This window comes from Tachysurus vachellii, chromosome 14 (genome assembly GCF_030014155.1).
Source record: "Tachysurus vachellii isolate PV-2020 chromosome 14, HZAU_Pvac_v1, whole genome shotgun sequence".
NCBI classification, from domain to species: domain Eukaryota; kingdom Metazoa; phylum Chordata; class Actinopteri; order Siluriformes; family Bagridae; genus Tachysurus; species Tachysurus vachellii.
Window position 1 is genome coordinate 7,893,558 of NC_083473.1, and position 26,512 is coordinate 7,920,069.

Sequence of the window (26,512 nt, forward strand, 5' to 3'; positions counted from 1 at the left end):
CATGTTCCGATCATGACATACACTGTGGAGGGAGAAGAAAAAGAATTTTTATTTTTTTTTTTAAAGAGTTCATCACCCACTTGTTAGACTGCATGTCGACTGTGCCGCTGCTGATGATGTCGAGGAGAAGCACTGCCCACTCAGTGGTCTGCTGTGTGCTGCGCTGCACCGTGTCAAACATCCCGCCCACCTAAATCACACAAAAACATGTTAGCAAAAAGAAACATACCGGTAACTTGTGAGAAGATAGAACAGGATCCTCACCAAGTTGAGCCGCAGCTTCAGAGCCTCGTGCATCATCTGCTTGGCCTTGCAGTCGTCCTGGTACTGATCCTCACGCCAGTTAGTGACAATCTGTAAAAATAAGTCAGCATTCAGTCTTAGTTAAGGCCAAACCCAGAGGTGTGCTTTCAGGAAGCACAGATGCAAATAAGCTCTGGAAAAAGACTTATACTAGTGCTAAGATGAAATCAAATCCATGCTCGAGAATGATGTAAACATACTGTTGATTCTGGCCAAGATGTAAGAACAGAATCACAATGAGACAAAAGTATGCGACATTTTAACTGGTTATAATAAGCAGCTGCTGTACCTGCTGCACTTGGCTGTAGAGGGAGGTAAGGAGTCCCTCTCTCTGCTCGTCCTGGCCTTTCAGGCACGTCAGTACCAAGGAAAGGAAAGGCTGCTGGCTCAGCAGTGACATACTACAAAATAAAAATCACCACAGGATGAAGATCACGAACAGTAATGTGCCTTATAATAACCTTAGGTGCAAAACAGATAAAGAACCTTGATATTTATATAGCGCCTTAAATAAAAGGTTCCAGAACAAAAAAGTGTGAGAGACAGATAACAAACTGGAAGAACATACAAAAACCTACTAAATTAACACTTCCTGTACCAAATAGATGATTAGATGGTGTTTTTGTATACAGAAATGCCTTTATGTGGTATTTGGGCATTACTGATATAGATTTTATACATGAATGTGAGCATGCATCCCTCCATCGCAGTAGCAAGGCCAGTTATTTATTTATTGTTTTCTTATACACATTAGTTTGTACTTTATTTTGAGATTAAAAGAAAGGTGAGAGATCAGAGATTACATCTAGATGTGTTAGATATTCTATTAAAGATAATAGAAGAATTCCACAATCTACAAAAATGTCTTTGTTTATCATCTCATTCATGCTTTGACCTCAAACCCCCTCAAACCTTTGGAGGTGACGGTGCATCGTCATGACATTTTACCTCATTGCTCATTCATTTTAAATGAAAATAAGAAGCTGCTTTTCTTTCAAATTTCAAAAGATTTTTGTACCTCTTCTGTTTCTGACGATCTCTCTCCTTGCGTGAGGAGGACCCTAGGTGCTGCCCCTTCTCCAGCTCCTCCCCTGCTGCTTTCAGGACGTGTCCCTGTACTGAGGTGGGCAGTTTAGCAATCAGTGGGGCCACCAGCCACACACCCGAGCGCTCTGAAGAACTACACACACCCAACACACCCACCCACCCAACACACCCAACACACACACACACACACGCACCCAACACACACACACGGAAACACACCCACACACAGGGAAACACACATAACTCCCCCCAAACACACACATACACAGAAACGGAGAGAAACACACACATACACACAGAGAAACACACACACAAAATGTCACCTCAGCTCCACAGAATGCCATGGAATGATGGCTGCTTGTTAGAAGCTCCATGTCACTGACTGCTTGAAACATTTTCCTTATTATTTGAAACTTCACAAGGTTACAAGAGAGGCCCTGTGAGGATGGGGTTTCTGCTGGGCCTTGATTGGGGTCACACACCTGAGCACAGGCTTGAGCTTGCTGGTGTTGTTGCTATTGGAGACAGAGCTGCTGGAGGCAGCCGAGCCGTTCCAGGAAGGGTTACTGGAGTTCATCTCCGCAGACTTCTGGAAAACCTCAATGGTTGCCTTGGCAATGTTCTCCAGCAGGGAATAGAGCTCCTGTACACAGTGACAAGGTGCCGCTTCGATATATAACATCTATAACCCAACATCCAGTAACACACAGGATCATATTTACATAAAACAGCCCTAAAGGATTCCTTCAGGATTCTTAACCTAATCTACAGATAGGGGACAAATAAAAGACCGACTGAAATGACCATCGTTGGCACCCATCAAAATAAAAACCCGGAGAAATCATTCTGCTTTAATTAAATAAAAAGAAAAAGAGAAAAAAAAAGTCTTCTTAACTTCCAAAATCATCGAGCTTCTTCTTTTTTTTTTTTTTTTAGCAGTGCTTCATTTTCCTTTCAGTAAGAGGAAGTGTATTGAAATAACTGCCTGTAACCATGCACACGTTACAGATGTGGTGTTTAAATCAGTCCTTAAAGTGATAATCATACATCAATCACATGCCTTTTTTCAACGGCACTTTTTTAATCAGTGAATTCATGGCATGTACTTTATTTATTTATTTATTACCGTGTCACAGAGCTGACTTACGTTATTAGAACTTTGTTTGATCATTAGCTGGAGTTCAAGAGAAGACTGTCTCATGGTCCACTGATCCAGGTTCTGCAAGAGAAAATCAGACAAAAAAAGCCATGGGGAATTGAAGGGGTAGAAGTGAGCCAAGTTAATATTCAAAGAAATTAAGGCTCGAGACGGCCACAAAGAACCAAATAGATTAAAGAGAACGGAAACACACGCATGTATGTGTATAATAAACATGTATACATGTAAACACATATAAACCTCACATTTCTTAACCTAAGCTACATCTTGGCTCAACAGAAAGCAGCCAGGACAAGTAGATTTTTTTTTTTTAAATCAATGTTTGGTTTAACAAAGCTGGAAAAGAAACCTTTTCAACATAGCATTTAACCAGTAGCTCGATGCAGTACCGATGGTGTGAGCTACTCATGTCATGGCTGAAAGACTTGCTGACTTGTATTTGGTGAGGTTGGGTGACTAAGGGATGTAATAATCAAAAGATACGCGAGTGAAACGCACATTTAGACCTAACCTGGTACACTTATTTATTAATGTTTGCATAGCGCTTTTTGCGAATGAGTTTTAAGTCAAGCTTTAGTCATATTAGCATGTGGATTAGAGTTCGGTTATGAGCCGGACTAGAAACGGGCCGCAAAGCTGAAACCGTAGAGCAGCTACTTCAAAGTGGAAGCCGATCCTCTCACCACCCCGTTGCCTTCCAGCTGAATGTACAGCTGCACAGTGATCGCTTGTGGGGGTGATCTTTGGGTTTATTCGGTCAGGGGTTCACTTGAAGTTCATGAGAATGATGGATTGAAAAAATGTCAGGGGACTGGTGTCAGTTTCATACACTGGGACACTGATACAAGTGTGTGAGGACACGCAGATCACCCAGTCGGTTCATGTAACAGGCTGAAATCACACTAACACACTTAAGGCAACTTGTACACTTTTTAAACATGTACTGAAAGCGATGCTCTTGCCTACGTTGATCTGTGTTTAAAAAGTACCATTTAATACTGTTAAAAAAATAAAAGCTGTAATGTTTCAGACTGTGGTTGGAATACAGTCCCAGGAAAGTACTTCAGTTTGAAATAAATAAACAAATAATACAGAACAAAAAAAAAATACTACTGCAGAACAGTTCGATGTATTGATAAGTTTGTTTATTTGGGTATCAGACCTGGAGGATGCGTTTGATGCGTTGTCTCTGAGGGTTTTCTCCTTCCTCACTGTCCAGCTGTCTGTGTGGGTAACAGATGAGCTGCAGCAGCCTCTGTGCCTGGATGTTCACCAGCACTGGATCCTGAAGAGCGCTGCTGTCCTCGGAGAGAGATTTGAGACAGCGCTCTCCTACCCACTCCTGAAACAGAGACGGACAGCGGATGGAGTTATGGTACGCATGGTGCCATAAGTGCCATGTTATGAGTGGCACATTGTTTTAGCAACCCACACTGTTATAATGTGAAAACATTACAGCTACAAGAACCTATACAGTTTAAATGAACAGCTTTAAACTCCTTAAGCTAATCACCAAAATAAAAGTAGATGCTCTTGTGGTTTCTCACCTGCTGACAGATGCTTTTCAGCACGTACTTGGCGTAAACGTCTAGGCTGGCTGTTTCTATGGAGATGTTGCGGCCTCCGGATTTTTTGGAGCCCATGTCGTCCTCCCCGAGGTCGTCTAAGCCAGCAGGGTGGGAGAAGCCTGAGCCTTTTAGCTCAGCATCTCCTACAAGAGAAACACACGGTCGCCAATGCAAACAAATAAACACCTTTTGAGACCTGGGCATTTCTATTTTGAGTCATTTAGGTATTCTTGTCAGATTGTATTAATTCAGCTGTGTACCAAACCAAAATGTAAGAAAAATGGATCTGATAATAATGATCAGATGATGTACACGTGTAATGTCCGTGTTACATCAAAACTAAAACTGGCATTGTATTTAAAACAAAACAAACCCTCACCGAGCATGAAGACGGCCTTTAGGACGGCAAACACCGCACCCACTACAATACTGTTCTGAGATGCAGCCAACAAGTGGCGATCACATGACGACCTGATGCCCACTGTCGCCTTATCTGAGGAACCAGATTTTATTCAGAGATTACATATAAAAGATTTTTATTCATTCAGCATCACCGACTGATCAATCAATCATGTTCGACCTGTTACATGATGCATTGAAAGCACTGAAAACACGCATGCACAAATGTAACAAGTGTGTGTGTGTGTTACCAGTCTTGCTGTCCTGTGGACATGGATTTCTCTGAGGGGTTCTGAACAGATGCAGCAGAATCCTACAGGTCAGTCTGGCTCCTGGTTCTGAGTCCTGCTCACTACATGCTGGAACACGATTATAAAATAAACACATTTTCAGTTATTGAGCTGCTACACGTTATGGTCATGTGATCTAATCAGCAAATGCATGAGGTGTATACTTCATGAAGACTCTCCCAGCTCTGTGATTTATATGGAGATTGCTAATCGTGTGTCAAATCAATCGGAATTCTTCCGGCAACATTAAAGACACGTGTAGAAATCAGGTTTCCTCTGAATAGTACATTTAACTGAACATAAGAAGTACACAATGAATCCACCACAACATTTGGTCTATCCAGGTTGTATTTCTGAGAGAAAAATACACAAAAATGTTTTCGTCTGGTACTTAAGAGTCGTTTTACTAGGTTTGTTAGGCTGACAGAATTCTTGGTCTAGATGTGAACCGCTGCATGGACTTAATTACGGTCACTGACACTGAATGCTGTATCCAGCTTGGGCTTTGTGAGAAAAATAAACGAGGGCCTGCTGCTATTAGCAGCGCACACACACACACACACACACACACACACACACACGAGGAACTTTCACACTGTGATCTTATCATCTAAACACATGATGAATGTCTTCTAGCATAAGTAAGAAGCCTGTTGTAATAGACCTGCTTTGGTTACACACCTCTTTAGGACACAAGCCTTGCTCTGGGTAGATCACAGTGAGACATGTGTCGGGGTCTGAATCATCATGCCTGAAGTGTCTCTTTACGAGCACACACACGCAACGTCTCCCCATGAGGCAATGCTTCACAGCTGTGTGAATGCAGTGGGAGGTTTGCGTCACGATCCTGCCAACACACTCGCTGCCTCACTCTTACGCAAGCTGTTTAAATATAACACCGTTGCTAAAAGGCACGGGTTCTAGAGGTGATTTTGAGAAGCCATAAAAAAAGACTTTAGAAGCACGGTGTGAAATATTTCTAACAGCGAAAGGCAGATGCAGACTTCACGGCTATATTTACCCCAAACAGCAAGACAGACACGAAATGTTTGTCTGTCTGTACGGCAGCCAGCGAGTTGCTCACATGCTAAACAAACAAACAGCTTGATACCGAATTTTCAGACTTGCGAGCGGTCGGCTTCGCTGTGGAACTGTTTTAGGGTGCTGTTTAGAGTGAAGCCGCAGAATTGATGCTTCTTCTCTGAACGTTTCGGTACGAGGCCCTGTGAGAAGCTCCAGAGCTCCCTAACTAGATATATGAGATACCGGCTTCATATCAGGGAAACATCTTGAACATTTAGCCAGGAGGCAGACTACACACTGTTTCCATAGTAACCATTACACAGCAATTAGTTTACTGGAAAGAGATAGGTACCGTCACATTTACACGATGTAGTGTGTTAGACTCACGATGATATTAATATGATCACTGTTTATGATACTATGATGGTTACGATGCCATCAGTGTTGTGCAAATCATCTGCTGGGTCTAACTGGCATAACTTTTTTTTTCTTCATGTGAGCTTTTCAGGTGTACATTTGGATTGATTGTATCCAAAGTTGTAGTTGTATCCGACGTAACTGCACAAAACAGATTTGCTTTTTAATCAATAAGAACAGTGTTTTGTTGTGGCACTTTTTCTACAGGTTACAGTCTAATACAACTCTCGCAAAACTTCCATTTCACCCACCGATGGAGAAGTCTTCTAATACATCGCTATTATTTTTTTAAAATAACTTATTAAATGGGCTTGAATTAGCATGACTAACATTAAGCCAATGTCTACTTACAGCTGAGGAAAAAAAAAACAATTTCCATAAATTTAAAGTAATATTGTTCTGCAGGAAAGCAACCTGTTTTTTTTTATAAAGCGAGGTACAATGGTATTTTCTGAATGAAATTAAGCCTAGTGTGAAGGCAATACTGTACCAGCGTTGAGGAGAGAAGGAATGGCCACGCAGCGCACCAAATCCTCCAGAAGCAGACATTGCCGAGCTATAAGGATGGCAACGAATGTAGCCAGGGAGTCGTGGAAAGATAAATCGCTCACCTGCAGGGAAAAACAAAATGAGCATTTAGGCAGAGGGACTTGTAATTAACTTTGCCATGACCGGTTTCTAAAGCGTCCCAGAGAGCAGATTTAAAGCCATTTAAAAATCAAACATTTTGGAAATCCGTCCCCTGATGAAACAGATGGGTGACAGCTATCAAAGTAATGGCTTCTGATCTCTCCACCCAGACATGCACCAGACAGTCACCCTAGAGTCATCCTAAGCCACAATTTGCATGCTTTTCTTTTTTTTATATGCCCTAGCTATCATTAATATCCTAGTCTGCAGTTTAAACCAGTTTTATCTCTAAAACAAAAACCATACTCAATGAATATACTTAATTCAAATGCATGCATTTCCATGTGACTGTATGGTTATAGTAACACAGTTTGGTTTTGGATGTCCATCAAGTTTTTCAGCCATATACATTTTTAAAGCCATGAATAAAACTGAACTCAACAACCTTAAACCAAGGACCAAACCCAGGCATCTTTCCATTAATACTATGTGAATGGATCTTGTTAACTCTACAAGTTCATTCATTCATCTTCTACCGCTTATCCGAACTACCTCGGGTCACGGGGAGCCTGTGCCTATCTCAGGCGTCATCGGGCATCAAGGCAGGATACACCCTGGACGGAGTGCCAACCCATCGCAGGGCACACACACACACACTCTCATTCACTCACGCAATCACACACTAGGGACAATTTTCCAGAGATGCCAATCAACCTACCATGCATGTCTTTGGACCGGGGGAGGAAACCGGAGTACCCGGAGGAAACCCCCGAGGCACGGGGAGAACATGCAAACTCCACACACACAAGGCGGAGGCGGGAATCGAACCCCGACCCTGGGAATCGAACCCCGACCCTGGAGGTGTGAGGCGAACGTGCTAACCACCAAACCACCGTGCCCCCCAACTCCACAAGTAATCAAGTAATTAGTTGCCTGCTTAAATTATATGTATTAACAGCAGAGAAAATATAGTGGTTAAGGTGTTGGGCTACCAATCGGAAGGTTGTGAGTTTGATTCCCACGTCCACCAAGCTGCCACTGTTGGGCCCCTGAGCAAGGCCCTTAACCCTCAATTGCTCAGTTGTATAAAAATGAGACAAAATGTATGTTGCTCTGGATAAAGGCATCTGCTAAATGCTGTAAATGTAAAATGTAAATGTGTGTGTGTGTATACAGGTGTGCACTCACATCCACGTTACAGAGCAAGTCGTTGAAGCCACAGTTGCCGTTGTTAGAAGAGCAGCACAAAGCCTTTAGGACCCCCAGCCATTCTGCGCTCAGAGAACGGCAATATGCTGTCAGCTCCGCACACAGGATACCGATATCATTAACCCTGACACAAGACACACAAGTTTTAACATTCAACAAAGGTGACGGTCACAAAGGAAATTAATATTACACAATTTTGGATGAATTGGGGAATACTGCTTTTTGCTTTCCCAATCATTCGAACTCAAAATAAATTGTAAAAAACACACAATTCTCAAATATTTACTAAAGGTTTACGTCTTTTCACGATATACGGGTCTGTCACTAAAACCTACAGAGATGGTCAGGTAACAGTGAAGGTGAGCTTTGCTGCAGATCGCTCAGAAAGATAATGTGCAGCCTGTCTGCTCCTTCACGGAGAATAGTGACTCTCTTAACAACAGTGTTTCTAAAGAATAATGAAGAACCTTTAATGGACCTTCAGTGAACATCATCGCTAAGAGAGCATCCCTAACTAATGAACTAACTAAGGAAGTGAAACGGGTCGTTGCTGAAACCTTCGTACCTGTCAGGGTCACGGTGATCCACACACACGTCCATCAGAACGTTACACACAAAGCTGTAGCGGTTAGCTGGGCTGTCGTTGAGAATCTTGCCCACCATGGAGTGGTTGAGGTTGTGGGCTGAAGGGTTCGCTATGGCGTCGATCATAAAAACCTGGTCCCACAGCATGTTGGAGTCTGACGGGTCAATGTTCCAGTAGATGGAGTTCTTCACCTTGGAACAAAACTCACTGAGGAAAAATAAACAAACACATTGTAGAACGACTTAGAAATGATGTAGAAATAAATCCAGCTGTTGGCGGAGAAGCTGTGGAATTATACACAGATGCTGAGCGGTCTTACCTGAAGATCTCTCCAAACTTGCTCTTCAGATGACTGCAGGAGGTATAGAGGTCGTACAGGTAGGCCAGGATACAGCGCTCGGCTGACGAACAGTCTGCAGGATTCACCCCCGACTTCACCACAATGCGCAGCCTGCACACACACACACACACACCCCACATGACCACATATCCAGCACACACTGATTATCATGTTCACACCAGGCACTTCTTATACATTTTCCTGACATTCAGTTTAAATGCTTGGTCTCCAAGCTAATGCTCTGGGGAACTTTTTGGGGCATGCGAGTCAGATTGACAAGTCAAAGCAGATTTAATGTGTTTATTATTCAGTGCATGTTAACCGAAAATAATTCATGATATTACAGTGTCTAGGAAACTAGGCAAAGTTTGCCGGCCCAGCACTCTTTGCTACTATGGCAACCAAATTGTGAGCAAACGTGACTATAGTACAAATGATCTGGATCCGATTTATAATAGGCAATGCAGCTGGCTGCTTTTGGAAATAGATCAATTTGATTTCTCCATTTGAACAAAACCATAACCTGAATTATTTACTTGGTTAAAAAAAAATTGCTCATAATATGCCTATATGCAATCCAGTGTATAGATGATGTGCGTCGTCTATGCAGAAGGTATATTTTGGTTTCTGTGGGATGTTGCAGCAATAGCATTAGACTTTAATTCATTATCCACATGAACAGATCTATAATTCTTAGGTTTGAACAGCAGGAAGCAAATGTGTGTGTGTGTGTGATCATACCCATCAAAGACCTGCGCAGTTTGGTCAGGGTTGAGGATGAGGCAGGAGTGGTAGCGTCGGAGCACAGCCACGATGCACAGACACAAGCTAGTGGTGTAGCTGCCCGCCAGACTGGAGGACTTTAGCAGGAGCTCGGCCTCCACTAGACTCAGTTCGTTCAGCAGCTAACAGACACAGGACGAGGTGCGTCGTAATTATATGTCTGACTTATAAGAGTCACAGCAGAAGTCATGATTTTCTGCTGATATTGAGTGTATGCATGCATTCTCAGTGTAAACAAACTACACGTACCAAATACGGTGTTTCAGTTCTAGAGAAAAATAGAAGGGAAGAAATCATTGAAAAAAGATACTTTCAGTCCCTTAGTACCTGAATGGCGAAGTCGATGAGGCCACTGATGTTTAGGGAGTATTCCATGAGGTCGAAGATGAACTGGATGTGCTGGACCAGGGGAAGGTGATAAGACATCCCTAAGGCAAAGCTGGTGATTTGTTCTAAAACGTTCCTGGACACCTGGACAGACACACACGCACACACACACACATCAATTATCAGTTTCATAACAGTGTTTTACACGTATATAATAAGTGCGTGTGCAAGGGCGGAGAAAAAATTCCAAAATTACAGAGAGCAAATTTCCAGTTTACATAAATTAGCTTCTAAACAATTTACTTTTTTTGCTACTTAGTTCATTGTTAAAGAGAGTAATATTGTAATGAGAGACTGTAGGCAAATAAATATGGTTTATATAGTTGCAAATGACACAATCATGCCTTTCTTTAAGCTCTCTTTTTTTTGATTCGTAGTGAATCCATCTTATTATGTGAGCAAACACGCACCACGTTTTGTAATTATTAATAATTAAATAATCGCATACCGCTCGGCGTTCAGAGCTCGTGTTATGTTAGAAGCGATTCAGGCTAAGCAAACATATCGCTATACCTGTTTTAGTGACGTGTGGGAAACGAAACTAAAGAATCCAACCTGAGAGGTGACCTGGTGCTGGTCAAAGTGGGAGAGGTGCTGAAACTTGGAGAAAATGTCTTCTGCTGTAGGAAAGGCCTCTGGCTTACTTCTCTTTTTCTTCTGCCCTTCCTCTCCTACTGGAAGCAAACGGAGAAAAGAAAACACATTAACATTAAAAAAAAGTAAACTTTTGTTACAAAAATGTGCTCTGTAAAGGTTGTTATGCTGCGGTATATTGTGTCCATGATGATGATCATGATGATGACGATGATTATTTGTCTGGTATAAAGTGTGGTGGAAAAAGCGCTGAGAAAATGATAAAAGGGATTCGATAGCAACAGTATCAAAAGTCAACGACTGAGCTTTGCTTTACTCTCGCTGACTGGGCCAAACATTTGGGAGGGAGATAATGAGCAAATAAAAGGTTATTAGGATGGAAATAGCCTGCAGATATGCAAATCCTACAATGACAGCTGTGGGTCAGTGCTCGGCAGGAATGTGTTTGGTTATTAAGAGAGAAAAATGAAGAGGAAAAGCTGGGGGTGGGGGGGGGGGGGGTTTGGGACGTGAGGGAGACGGCACAAGAGAGTGACAAACTGAAAGAGGCAAGGAGCAAGAGACAGTTCAAGAGAGAGGGGGGGAGCGATGGAGAGACAAAGGAACAGAGAGGAAGAAATACAAAGAAGCTTAAAATGGAGCAATCCAAAATTGGAGAAAAAAAAATAAAATAAAAATCATAGATAAAACAAAAAACAAATACACTATGAGTGTTCGATGTGAAATAGTATTCTAATACGCACACCAGTCTAAACACAAATGGCAGAGTGGGTTGGACAGAGGATCAACCCTTCTGCGGCAGGTTAGAACACATGTTTATGGTTGCCTCCGATACACTGACGGTTGCTCAATGTAGAGGTGACAAAATTTTAGTAAAGCGTCTTGTGATCGTTGGGGATAAAACTCACACAAGGACCACACAATTTTCAGTAGAAAGGAAAAAATCATGAATTATTCATTAAACTTATTAGAAAGCAAGCATGGAATTAGTTTCCCTGGGGCTTTAATAACTTGTGTGAATATTTAATAGGTGTTTGGTTAAATCAAACACTCAAACAAATGAGTTTGTCAAAATAAAAATCGGGTCATATTTTAACACCTTAATTGTAAAATGTGAGCATTTTGACTTGTGTTTATTAGAATTTGTGGAATTCTTTAAAGAATAATCGGATAATCTGTGGGTCTGATGGGTCAATTAAAGACATATCTGCATTTAAGGCATAACACTTCATTAGACTGAGACAATGTACAAAGATGGACCCCAGATATGCCTGCAGTACCATCAAGCCCCTACTGCAGTGTGTGTGTGTGTGTGTGTGTGTGTGTGTCTCAGTACCAGTCTCTGCTGTGCTCTTGCGGTTCAGCACTTTCAGGATGTCTTTGGTGATCTTCTTGATGGCATGCCGAGCCTCATCTCGCTGCTTGCCCACTCCGTAGAGAACCACAAGGCGCTGGTTGCATTCGTGACTGGCACTTTCCTCCTGCATACACAGAGTCATGAACATGAACAGCTCAGAACATAAACACACCAATTTCTCCCATTCCTTACAGCTTTCCACATTTCCTTTCTTGCCCTTCATTTCATTCATTCATTTCATTTTCCTAATTTCATTTTTCTTCCTTTTCCTTCTTTTAATTTCATCCCTTTCCATCCTTTCTGCTCATGCATAGCTTCATGTTTCGAATTGTCCTTCTCTTTCTTTTCCCCATTTCCTTCACATTTTTTCAAATACCATTTACATTTATGACACCCTTATCCAGAACGACTACCATTGATCTCATTTATACAACAGTGCAGTTAAGGGCCTTGCTCAGGGGCCCATCAGCTTAGAGGTCTTTGGTATTTGAACTCAGCAGCATCCAATCAGTAGCCCAATGCCTCTGAGCTTCCACCCACCTCCCTCGAATTCACTCCTTTGCCTTCATTTTCCTTCTGTGATTTTCCATCCTTCATCCTCTTTCTTTTTCCTTTATTCCTTAGCCTTTTATTTTCATTTATATTTTTCCCTCTTATCTTGATTTTTCTTCCTTTCCCTCCCAGTCATATTAGTAATTGCTTCATTCTGGTCAGGTTCACGAGGATCCAGAACCTGTTCCAGGAACGCTGGGAATACACCCTGGATGAGATGCCAGCATGTCCCATGGTATCATGCAGACATACATTCACTAGGAAACAAGGATTAATTTGCTTTAGCCAATTCACCTACAGACAGGATTTTGAGATAAGGGGGAAAAAACTGGAGCACTGCTGGAGAAATGCTGGAACCTGGCAATTATATATCTTATCTTAAAAATAATAGATAAGTTGGTCCGACAAGTTGAGGCGATCTCACCTGAGGGATTGGGAAGTGTGTGGCGTACTGGATGTGCCGTGGCTGCTCGTACACCTGCGGGAAAGTCGGGTCCAAACCCTTCTCCTTGGCAGTGCTCTTCCCATCCTGTTCTGGAGCAGCTTTTTCTGGAGAGGGGCTTCCTTTTGCCTCACAGTGCATCGGAGGAGAAAACATCTGCTCAAAGACAAGTGAGAAGGTTAAGTATCGGCATTAGAACACCTAAGAAAAACTATGGCAAAAAAGCTCCAATTAGCTGGATGTAGCATTCTAACTGTTATGCATCACTAATATGTGCATCCAGCTAAAACATGTCTATCTGTGACCCAAAAAAAAAAAAAAATAATTCTATCATATAGTCTCTGGCGTTTTATTTGTTTTTAATAAATAATTAAATAAATAAATAAATAAATAATTTTTTTAAAATCAAAAATCTTATAACCCACCTCTTCAAAATTGGCGCTGGTGTTGTTATCAATCTCCATGGGCTCAGACAGTCCAGTGTCCTAGAGGGTAGAGGTAGAGAAAAGAATTACATTTCCCAAACTAAGCTATATCATAAGCTATCCAGGAGACACTCAACTCAGAACAAACATTACATGCCTCCATTTTAACCCCGCTTCCAGTGTCCTGCTCTTTGCGTTCTGATTCGTCAGAGGGCTCGTCGCTAGGGGAACGTGGGCGGGGAAGGTGGGAGTCCGAGGCCAAGTCACCACGGGAGATGAGTGTGCACATGTAGATGTTGTGGGAAAAGACATCATGGCGGATGAGCTCGCAGAAGAGCAGCACCAGGTTAGAGAACTCCACACGCTCGCTCTCATTACCAGGCTCAGCTACACAGAGGGACACGAACACAGTGCGGGAGGTCAGATGTGTGATGGTTTATTCATGACTGTTAAAGCTACCTAAACATTAAAATATTCAATCAGAAAAGCAGCTACCGAAGCACTGAAATTAAGAAAAAAAAACAAAAAAAAAACTGAGGTTGTAAAGTCACTCGGTGACGAAAAGACATAAAATAAGTAACGCGAGTTCTAATGTGTAAATGAGGAAGCTTGTGAGAAAGTGACTCACTAAGGATGGGGGCTTGAGTGTCCAGGAACTGCAGCAGAACATCCTGGAAGACGGGAAGAGTGGCGGCTGAGAGAGAGCCAGAAGACACCGAGCCCTTCTCATCCACCACCTCTGACTCGCCACACCTCTGTGAAGGAACAATAAACAACGAGAATGTGTTGATCTATTCATTTAGTGAAATCTTCAAAGGTAAAGCCAGTGATTGTGGCCATCAGATGAAACTTTTGAATTAAAAATGCTTACACGGTTGCAGCTATGAGCAGAATTTTAGAGAAAGCATTTATATGTAACAAAATCTTTAAAGCAAATTGGCAAAGGTTTTGACCTCTGCCTCGATCTCGGTCTGCCTCTTCTCTAAAAGCTTGGCCACCACCATGGCCCTGTGCCTCCCTGAGCGTTTACAGCACACGGCCCACTCGCACAGCAGAGTGACCACTGCGTCATCGTCTGGACTCATCTATAATAAGAAGTTTAAAAACACACACGTTTTCCTATAGAAGACATGCAAGTAGTCGAGATTGTACTCGATTTTAAAAATAAAAGCCAACAATAACAGAATATTCTGCAAACGAAACGGTATTGAAAAGGCACCAAAACGCCTTGTTACCTCGTGTCCATCTTTACTCTGGCCAGACCCGAAGATTCGGTTGTAGAGCGAGTCCAGAGAATTACTGAAGTCAGACTTCTCAAAACTGTGGTTGTCCAGAACCTCCAGTGTGTGCAGCACCCGACCGATTGTGAAGCCTGTTAAGACACACCGACAGAAAACACTGTTTCCACACAGATGCTAAATGAGAAGCCTATACATCAGAAGGACCGTAAGCAGCAACTGCTTCATTCAGATGACTTTCTAATTGTTTTTTTTTTATGTGGCTTGATGTGACTACATGAAGCACAAATGTTTTATCCCCATTATACCTGTGTATTTTTATTTATTTATGTATTTATTTATGTATTTATTTATTTATGTGTGTGTGTGTGTGTGTGTGTGTGTGTGTGTGTAAGTATATATATATATATATATATATATTAAAAAAAACATTTTAAAAAACTTGAACTTACCTGCTGTTGTTTCTTGACATTTATCAAAGGACCATCGAAACTCCACCGCCTGGCCCCTCTCTTTGACCTGCTCTTCGATTTCTCGCAGTTTAGCACGGACCTGTGGGGGAAAAAAAATGCAACCACAAAGGCACAGGAAATGTAACTATGTTCCTCTGCCCTCCTTTGCATCCTTAGAGATAATTAAATCTGGCCCACCTAACTTATATTTATATTAGATCGTTCAATTATGAAATCTCAAAACCTCCAAAATCACTTACTAGTAGTGACTTTAAAATGGTTTAAAGTATATATACATACATACACACACACACACACACACACATATATATATATATATATATATATATATATATATATATATATATATTTTTTTTTTATTATAATATTCAATATTTTTCTATTTATCATCTTTTCAGTGGTGTTGAGCTACTAATTGGAAGATCATGTGTTTAAATCTGGGCCCTTGAACAAAGCCCTTAACCATCAACTGTTGTATAAATGAGATAAAACTACGTCGCTCTGGATAAGAGCATCTGCCAAATGGAGCATCTGATTATTTTTCTGGGCTGACGACTCTGATCAGACATGGACCTCTGCTGCCTAACTCCGTCTGCTCAATCTGAGATGCTTTTCTGCTCACAGTGGATGTAAAGAGTGGTTATCGGAGTTACTGTTATCCTCCAGGCTCTCTTCAGACCTCTCAACACCAAGGCATTACCACACACACAGAACTGCTGCTATCTGGATTTTTCTCTTTTTAAAAAAATTTTTTTTTTAACATTAATCTGTGCCAACTCTACAGACTGCTGTGTGAAAATCTCAGTAGATCAGCAGTTTTTGGAATATTCACATCAGCCTGTCTGGCTTTAGTCTTCTGATTCATTAACTGATGCTCACAACCTGCATTTGAATGAGTTTATGCAACATTATGTCTTGTGTGAATGTATTCTCGAAGACAACATTATTTTACTTAAAGAAGAAACTATGATGCAGGATATCATACCTGCTGGTTGAAGGTGCTGTTGGCGCCTGGCATGGGCAGGTTCGAGGGGGCGATGGGCAGAAGGTCCAGTGGAGATCCGGTCTTATTCCGACTGTCTGTAAGCGAGTAGTGCCAAACCAGAGCACTAGGACAGCACAGCACAATGCTCTGCACAGGACAGAAAAACAAACAATCACTGCACTTTATCCATAATTAGGAGCAAATTCAGACCATTACTCCACACTGAAATGCTGAAAGAGCCGACGACTCGGCTCTCATTTACATAATTCTAACTGGAGCCCATGGGTTGTCGTTACGAGCTTCATTACAGTGCCTGCTTGATAAATGCCTTTAATATTAACTGCTGTGACTTGAGACTTGGACACAGGGTTCTTATGAGTAGTGTTGCTCTTTATACTTTGTCCGGACTGCTTGTGAAAGATTTCATCCAGTCTTTACAGAACAGTTGGTGCCTTTTTCCAAAACATAATTACCAGAACTTTCCACCCACAATATGCCTTGATCCTATATCTCCAATTTTGTGGGGGTTTGGTATCTACTTAGAAGCAAAACACACAAAAAATAAATGTCTTTGGGATTAAACATAGTGATTTTCCAACAGCTATCTGATGCACCGTTTCACACGACTTACAGCATAATACACACAAATGCTGAACAAAACAAAACGATAATAAAATATGTATTTTGTGGTGCTCGTTAGCACAGTATTGCTTTTGATGATGCAAAATATATTTTTTTAAATGTGTTATTTTCAAACATCCAACAAAATTACGTCTTACCCCAGGGAGGTTTCATTATGATAAAGCGGTTACAATATTAGCATTGTCATGCTTTTGTCAACAATCGGCTCTCATTTTTTTTGTATTCAATCGCTGTGGATTTTCTGCCTTTTGTTCGTGAAAATTACAAACAAGGCTTTAAAGAATGTTTCAGACACAGATTTCAAGAATGTGGATCAAACTCAACTTTTCTTCCTTGCTGTGCCTAACAATGGCCTTATTGTGCACTGTACTGACAACGCAGTCACTTTTAGTGTCATAACTGTGATCCAGCAAGTTATGGGTACTATACATAGTTTTGCAAAAAAAACAAAAACAAACACACACTTCTCAAAAGAGGATCTTTGTTATTCCATAAAAAGTCATCCCCACCTGGAGCATGCAGCTGAGGCCGAACACCACGGGCCGATGCTGGGGGCAGATGTAGAAGTCAGTGAATGGTGTCTGGGGCTGGGTGGCCCCTGCAGGCTGGGATGTGGGGGTGGTGGGAAGAGCACTGCCTGGCTGACTGGTGATGCTGTGTGGTGGGTGTCCTCCTGAACTGGGTCCTATACTCCCATCACTTAACAGCAAATTTAGTCGCCTTGTGCAGAAATACGCCAGCCTCCTAGACAAGTAGGCTGACTGCACAAACTCCCCTGAATACTGGACAGGAAAAAGAGAGATGGTAATAATTTTAAATGGGATGGAACGACGCAATCATAAAGAGGACAATAAATGAGTTCTGAAGCCGTACAGGGCAACACTGTGTGTGTTTGTGTTAATTGCACAGCGTGGTCTGACGCTACATGGACCAACCTGTAAAAGGAGTGGCAGCAGCAACTTCAGAAGCTCGTCCTCTCCTGGTCGAATCTTTTCAAAGCATTCCAGGACCCACGTCAAGAACTCGTGTCTGTCTAACATACCGTCCTGCAAAACACAAACGTATGCATTAGGCTCCCAAATTAGATCAAAGTCTTTAACTTTTAAATGTAAACAATTGAAAGCTAAATTTCATGGACTTGCAAGCACCACTCTTCTGGGAAGACCTTCCACTGGATGCTGAAGAGTGACAGAGTCTCACCTGAAACATGAACATTGCCAGTTTCTCATTGTACTCCCACTGCTTCATCGCCGTCTCCACCTCGGCCGGAGGAGCGGGCAGAGGAGAGCCGCAGCCCTGGCTGGGAGACTGCCGGTAAAACTCGGCAACCTTCTGCAGCTGCTCGCTGAGGTACTTGGTAATGATCTGAGTCCATTCTAGCAGACGTGGGAGAAAACCGACAAACAGTCTAATTACTGAGCACAACCATGAAAAACCATCAACTGCCAAGCGATAACGTGAATATGTTCAGAGAACGCTGGGGAAAGTTAACATGCACAGTGTAAGCACACACTTACCTATGCAGGGGTCGATGACGTGCCTCTTCTTGACTTTTGTTTCAGTTATGGCAGCATGATACGCACAGGTCATTTTAATCATCCAGGCAGAACGCATGACTGGGACCAGGTATTTGGCCAGATATCCAAAAACCTCCTCTTTCTTACTAAAGATAGGGACCTGGCGCAGGCAAACAGACAGCACAATGTAAAACAAAAGCAATTTTTAATAAACAAATAAAGAAAGAAATGACAAAAATACACAACTGCAATCTGTTTTCACTTCCCCCCCCCCAAGGTACGTTGACTCAAGAACCGGGAACTAATCGATATATCAAAAGGTTTCACTGCAAGAGAACAGTTTCTTGGCCAGAGAATTGTGGCTGGTCGGGCAGAAAGAGCCGGTGACATCAGGGGCTCTGGGCAGGATCATTATTTTGCCATGAAAACATATAGTATAATAACTCACGCTTCACCACAGCAGGGTTGACTTATTGAATCAGAAGGAGCACATTCATTTTTTAGAACAGCACGGCTGTAAAAGCGTCCAAGGAACGAGACAAGTTTCTATATGAAAGTGTTAGTTCTTATACTTCAGCCTTCTTAGAGTAAAATGTGTGTAAAACTTAAAGTTTGTGTTACAGCTCTGTTATAGATCCATGTCTCCATTTTGTACTTGTCATTGCTGAATAAACTCTTAAAATAATTAACATAAATAAATAAATAAATAAAAGCCATCAGATGAAATCCAACCTTCTTAGCCAGCTGAGTGAGCGGTTTAGTTCCAGCCAAATCTGTAAACCAGTTGTTGATGGAGCTCTGTGACCGTGCAGTGACCAGCCAGAAGTTGTCCTTCTGGTTAACCTGTGGCTTCCTCTTTCCTGTGTCAGGGAAGGTGTTGCATCGCAGTTTTTCTGCAATGATGCTGCTGAAATTTGAGCTAATCTAAAAAAACAAAAAACACACCCACACAGTGAGACACACAGTGAGACACACAGTGAGACACACAGTGAGACACACAGTGAGACACACAGTGAGACACACAGTGAGACACCCAAACACCCCCACACACCCCCACAGTGACACACGCTAACCCACCCCCCACACCCCCACAGTGACACACCCCCCCCACACACAGTGACACCCCCCCACCCCACACCCCCCCACACAGTGACACCCCCCACCCCACACCCCCCACCCCCCCACACAGTGACACCCCCCCACCCACACCCCCCCACACAGTGACACCCCCACCCCACACCCCCCCACCCCCCCACCCCACACCCCCCCACCCCACACCCCCCCACACAGTGACACCCCCCCACCCCCCCACACAGTAACACCCCCCACCCCCCACACAGTGACACCCCACCCACCCACCCACCCACTCAGTGACACCCCCCACCCCCCACACAGTGACACACACAGTGACACACACACACACACAGTGACACACACACACACACAGTGACACACACACACACACAGTGACACACACACACACAGTGACACACACACACACACAGTGACACACACACACACACACAGTGACACACACACACACACACAGTGACACACACACACACAGTGACACACACACACACACAGTGACACACACACACACACAGTGACACACACACACACACACAGTGACACACACACACACACAGTGACACACACACACACACAGTGACACACACACACACAGTGACACACACACACACACACAGTGACACACACACACACACAGTGACACACACACACACAGTGACACACACACACACACACAGTGACACACACACACACACAGTGACACACACACACACACACAGTGACACACACACACACACACAGTGACACACACACACACACACAGTGACACACACACACACACAGTGACACACACACACACACAGTGACACACACACACAGTGACACACACACACACACACACAGTGACACACACACACAGTGACACACACACACAGTGACACACACACACAGTGACACACACACACAGTGACACACACACACAGTGACACACACACACACACACAGTGACACACACACACACACACACAGTGACACACACACACACAGTGACACACACACACACACAGTGACACACACACACACAGTGACACACACACACACACAGTGACACACACACACACAGTGACACACACACACACACAGTGACACACACACACACACAGTGACACACACACACACACAGTGACACACACACACACACACACACACACACACACACACAGTGACACACACACACACAGTGACACACACACACACAGTGACACACACACACACACACAGTGACACACACACACACACACAGTGACACACACACACACACAGTGACACACACACACACACAGTGACACACACACACACACACAGTGACACACACACACAGTGACACACACACACAGTGACACACACACAGTGACACACACACAGTGACACACACACAGTGACACACACACAGTGACACACACACACACAGTGACACACACACACAGTGACACACACACACAGTGACACACACACACAGTGACACACACACACACACAGTGACACACACACACACAGTGACACACACACACAGTGACACACACACACAGTGACACACACACACAGTGACACACACACACAGTGACACACACACACACACACACACACACACACACACACACACACAGTGACACACACACACACACACAGTGACACACACACACACACACACAGTGACACACACACACACACACAGTGACACACACACACACACACAGTGACACACACACACACACACAGTGACACACACACACACACACAGTGACACACACACACACACACAGTGACACACACACACACACACACAGTGACACACACACACACACACACAGTGACACACACACACACACACAGTGACACACACACACACACACAGTGACACACACACACACACACACAGTGACACACACACACACACACACAGTGACACACACACACACACAGTGACACACACACACACACAGTGACACACACACACAGTGACACACACACACAGTGACACACACACAGTGACACACACACACAGTGACACACACACACACACACACACACACACACAGTGACACACACACACACACACACACAGTGACACACACACACACACACACAGTGACACACACACACACACACACAGTGACACACACACACACACAGTGACACACACACACACACAGTGACACACACACACAGTGACACACACACAGTGACACACACACAGTGACACACACACAGTGACACACACACACACACACAGTGACACACACACACACACAGTGACACACACACACACACACAGTGACACACACACACACACACAGTGACACACACACACACACACAGTGACACACACACACACACACAGTGACACACACACACACAGTGACACACACACACACACACACAGTGACACACACACACACACACACAGTGACACACACACACACACACACAGTGACACACACACACACACACACAGTGACACACACACACACACACACAGTGACACACACACACACACACACAGTGACACACACACACACACACAGTGACACACACACACACACACAGTGACACACACACACACACAGTGACACACACACACAGTGACACACACACACAGTGACACACACACAGTGACACACACACACAGTGACACACACACACACACACACACACACACACAGTGACACACACACACACACACAGTGACACACACACACACACACACAGTGACACACACACACACACACACAGTGACACACACACACACAGTGACACACACACACACAGTGACACACACACACACACAGTGACACACACACACACACACACAGTGACACACACACACACACACACAGTGACACACACACACACACACAGTGACACACACACACAAGTTCAATGAGTGTTGCTATAAGGAACCTACCTTAGAGGGGTTGAAGTTGACATTTTTAGCACTACCATGCTCATCCCCTGACACGGCCGGCTGGTTATTGAATCCCTGCTTGACATTCAGGGCAGTCAGTTCATCCTAAACAACAATGAGAGGAAATCTTTCAGAGACAAAGCACAGAACTGCAAAGGCTAGTGGTAAGGGTACTAACGTTTAACTAAAGCACAAATCATACGTTTTAATAAAGTGGAGAAGGAACAATGGGTGGAAGTCTGGAAAAAGCCATCAGATGTGAATGTCGCTGAAGGATTTGAGTTGTTGTACTTTGACACCCGCAAAGTCATACTGATTTACCTGGCTCATGAACGTGACCATACGCAAGATGGCCGGCACTTGTACCTGCGTCCTCAGTTAGTAAAGACCGTTAAACATCTGTGTTTCTATCCCAACGCTAATAGTGGAGCCAGTTTAGCACAACGTGACACTGTCTCCACATCTAACTAAACAAACTAACAAAACTACACACATATACGACACAACGGTTTTCCCATTACAGCGAGTTTATATTCATTTAACCTCATAAAGCTACTGAAAGTTCTGTTCTCAATACAACACTCATCTGTGACACAAGATTAGTAAAGACATACTGTACAGCACAGGTTTGTACTTAGAAACCCAGCACATGACAGGAATCATTTAGACAGCTGAAGGTTTTAATGAGATACAGAGCTTGTAGGTGTGGGCTTGGGGAGACTGAAGTGTCTTCACACAAACAAACAAACAAACAAACAAACGTTTTTTATATGACACTTTCCTGGCTTTCTGCTGGTAGATTCATCTCACACAAAAGAACTGGTTTAACACACAGCAGTGAAAACAGTCTGTCTGTCTAAAGGCGACTAAAAACTTGCAAAATACGTGTGATTTCCTCATACAGTGGATGTGATAGAGACTTTGACTTCGATAGTGAAATCTCATTATGAAACAGACACAACCATAAAGAGTTCTATTCTTAATCAGATTCCGGCTGCTTCAACACAACAGACGCAGACGAGGACGCTCAAAGTTTTCAGTTGTTTAAATGACTTAAATAATATAACGGCATTACTAACAAGTGGTGTGGCTGACGGAATAACGCCGACTGGAAGAATCAGCGAGTATTTCCCCAAAGATGTTAAGCCACGTTGACACACACCGAATTTTATCGCTGCAAGTTGCCAGTAGGCGTTTATACTCCCGGTTGCCATGGTGACAAGATAATGAGAGTGTGGCGCTGCATTCAAATTGCCAACAAATCAGCTTTTGTGCTGTTAAAAATAAGAGATTCTGAGATGTAAGCAGTCCCCTGCTACATTAGCCCACATGTTTTTGGCTACGTCCTACTCTGTCTGTTTGTTGTTGTTTTTTTTTTTAATCGTATTCGAGAACATTCTGTAAAGATGTATGTACAAATCCTTTAACTGCTATCCTTAGTATTGTGCATGAAAACAACACTGTCAAGAAGTGAATTGGACTGCATTGCCTTTACTTCACTTTAAGTAAGGCGCTTGATTCTAATAATTGGACACTTCCAGTCATTTCCCCCTTCGTTTAAACAGTGGGTCAGAGAAGTGTTATAATTCCTGAGTTAAAAAAATAAATAAATAAAACAGCTGTGCCACTGTACGTGTGAATGCAGGAGGAACGGAAATTTACTTTCTTGTTGAGAGGCACATATTGCAAGCTAACATGGCATAGCTATGACCTAGCTTAAACTTGTAAATATAAGCAATAATATTTTATATACGCGAGAGATTACAAAGACAAGTGGTGTTTAGAAAACTCAAACTTCAAACAGAAGTACAAATAAAATTTCGGACCATTTCAACCCACGTCAGTTTACCATTTACTAGCTGTTGTAAAATATTCCAAACATGATCAGGCTCGTTATCATCATCATATTTACAACACCGTCACAGTGCTGTAACTGATGCGTAACTCAGACATGATCGAGCCTCAGTACAACTACAGAGTCTAGAGAGTGGAGGCGGAGTTAATATTGGGAAATGAAAGCAAAAATAAACAGATTAGAAATACCATTAGTGTGAAAAGGTACAGATATCACTATAAATATAAACATAATAAGAGCACAAACTGAATGGCAGCAGCATGAGGGCAGTGAACAGGTGCATGTGCAAGTTGTGTGAACTGGTATAACTAATATCCCAAAACTTATTACTTATACTGTCACAAACCTGTGCAAGAGACTGGAAGAAGAACGTATTGAGATCGCACCTGAGCAACTTGAGGAACCGGTGAGGTCCTGCAGCCGCAGATGTGCTCAAGTCACACAAAGCAAGAGCCTCTATACGGCCTAATCATTTGTGACAGCGGTAACCCTCAAAATTTTACATTTACGCCATTTGACAGAGTGACGTATAAAAGTGCTTTGAAGTCTCGATCAACAAATACATTAACACTGATTCACTAGGTTACAGACTCAGGATACCACCAAAAACCACCACTAGTACTCAATTTTTTTTAATACATAAAAATAACCCAAAGCAAAAATAAAAAAATAAACAAACAAACAACACAACCAAGTTAAGCATACAGTACACAAAAGTCAAAATCCTACCTTAACAGAAGAGAATAAATAAATTCAGGATAAAGAGCTAAAGCACACTTACTTTATTTAGTTGTAATCTTCTTTCATGCTACAGTGGTTAATGTTCTCTACTTTAGATCACTGTATTTTCCACAACATAAAGTCTTTTGTTGAAGTGCTTTAATTATTCAGTAAATAATCTGTTTTATACCAACCGCTTATATTCCTTCACGATATTTAAACAAAGATTATTACAAATATCATTACACTACTATTAACAATATTATTATAATATTATTATTTGAGGGTCACAAACAGCTGGAACCAAATTCCTTGTGTGTGTCAACACACTTGGTCAATAAACCTGATTCTGATAACCTGTTTTAATTTTGGAAAGTTCAGAACTGTTAAAAACAAATAAATAAATACATAAATAAATATTGCACACGGTTCAACAAAGTTTGTTTTTATGACAGGGCATGTAAATTGTATTCAATTCTTTTTTTATATGCAATATTCAATAATAAAAAAAATATTAAATTAAAAGAAAACCCTCTGGATCAAATAAATATTAAAAATACTACTGCACTCTATTTAAATAAAGTGCATTGCTATATAGTTTATTTGTAAAAGACATTGATGAGGTCTGTAAATTTTAAAAGAAATCTGTACTGCACTGTCCCTTTAACTCCTGAACTGGGACATTTTAATCCATGAATTCACACATTTTCACACAGAACATAAAGATATTCCTGATGAATCTTTGGTCAGATTAAAAGTGAAACTACACACAACCAGACCCTGTTAGCCAGGCTAAACACACACACACACACACACACACACACACACCGGTGTTAGCATTAGCGTTAATCCAATTCTGCTGCTAGTTTAGCAAACTGGTTATTACTGCAACAAAAAACCTGACTGCAGCTGTGACTATAATACAAGGGTAATGTTTAGTAGTTAGCATGTGGCTATAGGCCTGTGCGCCTGTCCCTGACTATCTCTTTCTCTCTCTGTCTCTCTATATCTCTGTCTTTCTCTCTCTCTCTGTGTCTGTCTGTCTCTCTCTCTCTCTGTCTGTCTGTCTCTCTCTCTCTGTCTGTCTGTCTGTCTGTCTTTCTGTCTCACTCTCTCTCTACCTCTGACTCTCTGTTTTTAGCACCGCTGTTGAGGAGCTAGCTAACGCTAACTAACGCTACCGTATTTTTGTTCACACTAAAGTCTCTCTTTCTCTGCCTCAGTCTCTCTCGCTCTGTTTTTAACCCCGCTGTTTTATAGTTAGCTAACGCTAACGCTAATTAACGCTAACTAGCTAACGCTTACTAACGCTAACGCTACCGTATTTTAGTGCACACTTTAATTCTCTCCCCACTGGACAAAGAACGAACCCAATCAGCTTCTCACCTCTTTCTGCTTCGGGTCTTGGGGATAAACGTCCGGAGGACCGAGTCTGGGCCGCTTCAAAGGCCGGTGCTCGTAACTCAACATACCGAACGCAGCCATCGTCCCAGCGGCATAGCAGCTGCCCCAGGCTGCCTGTCCCCTTTCCGCTTCAGCCTCACAACAGCTTCACGATACGGATCAATTCCCTC

General features: G+C 42.6%; 1 protein-coding gene across 6 annotated transcripts in view; it reads right to left on the reverse strand.

The window, feature by feature from the left end:
* The window catches only part of med12 (mediator complex subunit 12), a 38,127-nt gene extending 11,615 nt beyond the window's left edge, over window positions 1–26,512 (reverse strand). For 5 of the 6 annotated variants that reach the window (XM_060886990.1, XM_060886988.1, XM_060886987.1 and 2 more), the window contains exons 1-33: window positions 26,325–26,512; window positions 22,364–22,468; window positions 19,099–19,290; window positions 18,367–18,526; window positions 18,050–18,225; window positions 17,785–17,895; window positions 17,359–17,631; window positions 16,208–16,354; window positions 15,202–15,301; window positions 14,747–14,883; window positions 14,465–14,596; window positions 14,140–14,266; window positions 13,669–13,898; window positions 13,512–13,571; window positions 13,069–13,242; window positions 12,072–12,216; window positions 10,697–10,815; window positions 10,082–10,225; window positions 9,713–9,876; window positions 8,951–9,082; window positions 8,611–8,838; window positions 8,025–8,169; window positions 6,697–6,817; window positions 4,728–4,835; window positions 4,457–4,570; window positions 4,057–4,220; window positions 3,672–3,851; window positions 2,498–2,569; window positions 1,833–1,993; window positions 1,322–1,483; window positions 593–704; window positions 265–354; window positions 81–190 (exon numbers count right to left, since the gene is read on the reverse strand). In XM_060886990.1, the coding sequence (XP_060742973.1) occupies window positions 81–190; window positions 265–354; window positions 593–704; window positions 1,322–1,483; window positions 1,833–1,993; window positions 2,498–2,569; window positions 3,672–3,851; window positions 4,057–4,220; window positions 4,457–4,570; window positions 4,728–4,835; window positions 6,697–6,817; window positions 8,025–8,169; window positions 8,611–8,838; window positions 8,951–9,082; window positions 9,713–9,876; window positions 10,082–10,225; window positions 10,697–10,815; window positions 12,072–12,216; window positions 13,069–13,242; window positions 13,512–13,571; window positions 13,669–13,898; window positions 14,140–14,266; window positions 14,465–14,596; window positions 14,747–14,883; window positions 15,202–15,301; window positions 16,208–16,354; window positions 17,359–17,631; window positions 17,785–17,895; window positions 18,050–18,225; window positions 18,367–18,526; window positions 19,099–19,290; window positions 22,364–22,468; window positions 26,325–26,423 (4,694 nt within the window). In that variant the 5' untranslated portion in view covers window positions 26,424–26,512. The remainder of the gene's footprint in view (window positions 1–80; window positions 191–264; window positions 355–592; window positions 705–1,321; window positions 1,484–1,832; window positions 1,994–2,497; window positions 2,570–3,671; window positions 3,852–4,056; window positions 4,221–4,456; window positions 4,571–4,727; window positions 4,836–6,696; window positions 6,818–8,024; window positions 8,170–8,610; window positions 8,839–8,950; window positions 9,083–9,712; window positions 9,877–10,081; window positions 10,226–10,696; window positions 10,816–12,071; window positions 12,217–13,068; window positions 13,243–13,511; window positions 13,572–13,668; window positions 13,899–14,139; window positions 14,267–14,464; window positions 14,597–14,746; window positions 14,884–15,201; window positions 15,302–16,207; window positions 16,355–17,358; window positions 17,632–17,784; window positions 17,896–18,049; window positions 18,226–18,366; window positions 18,527–19,098; window positions 19,291–22,363; window positions 22,469–26,324) is intronic. The other variant, XM_060886986.1, reaches the window with a different exon arrangement.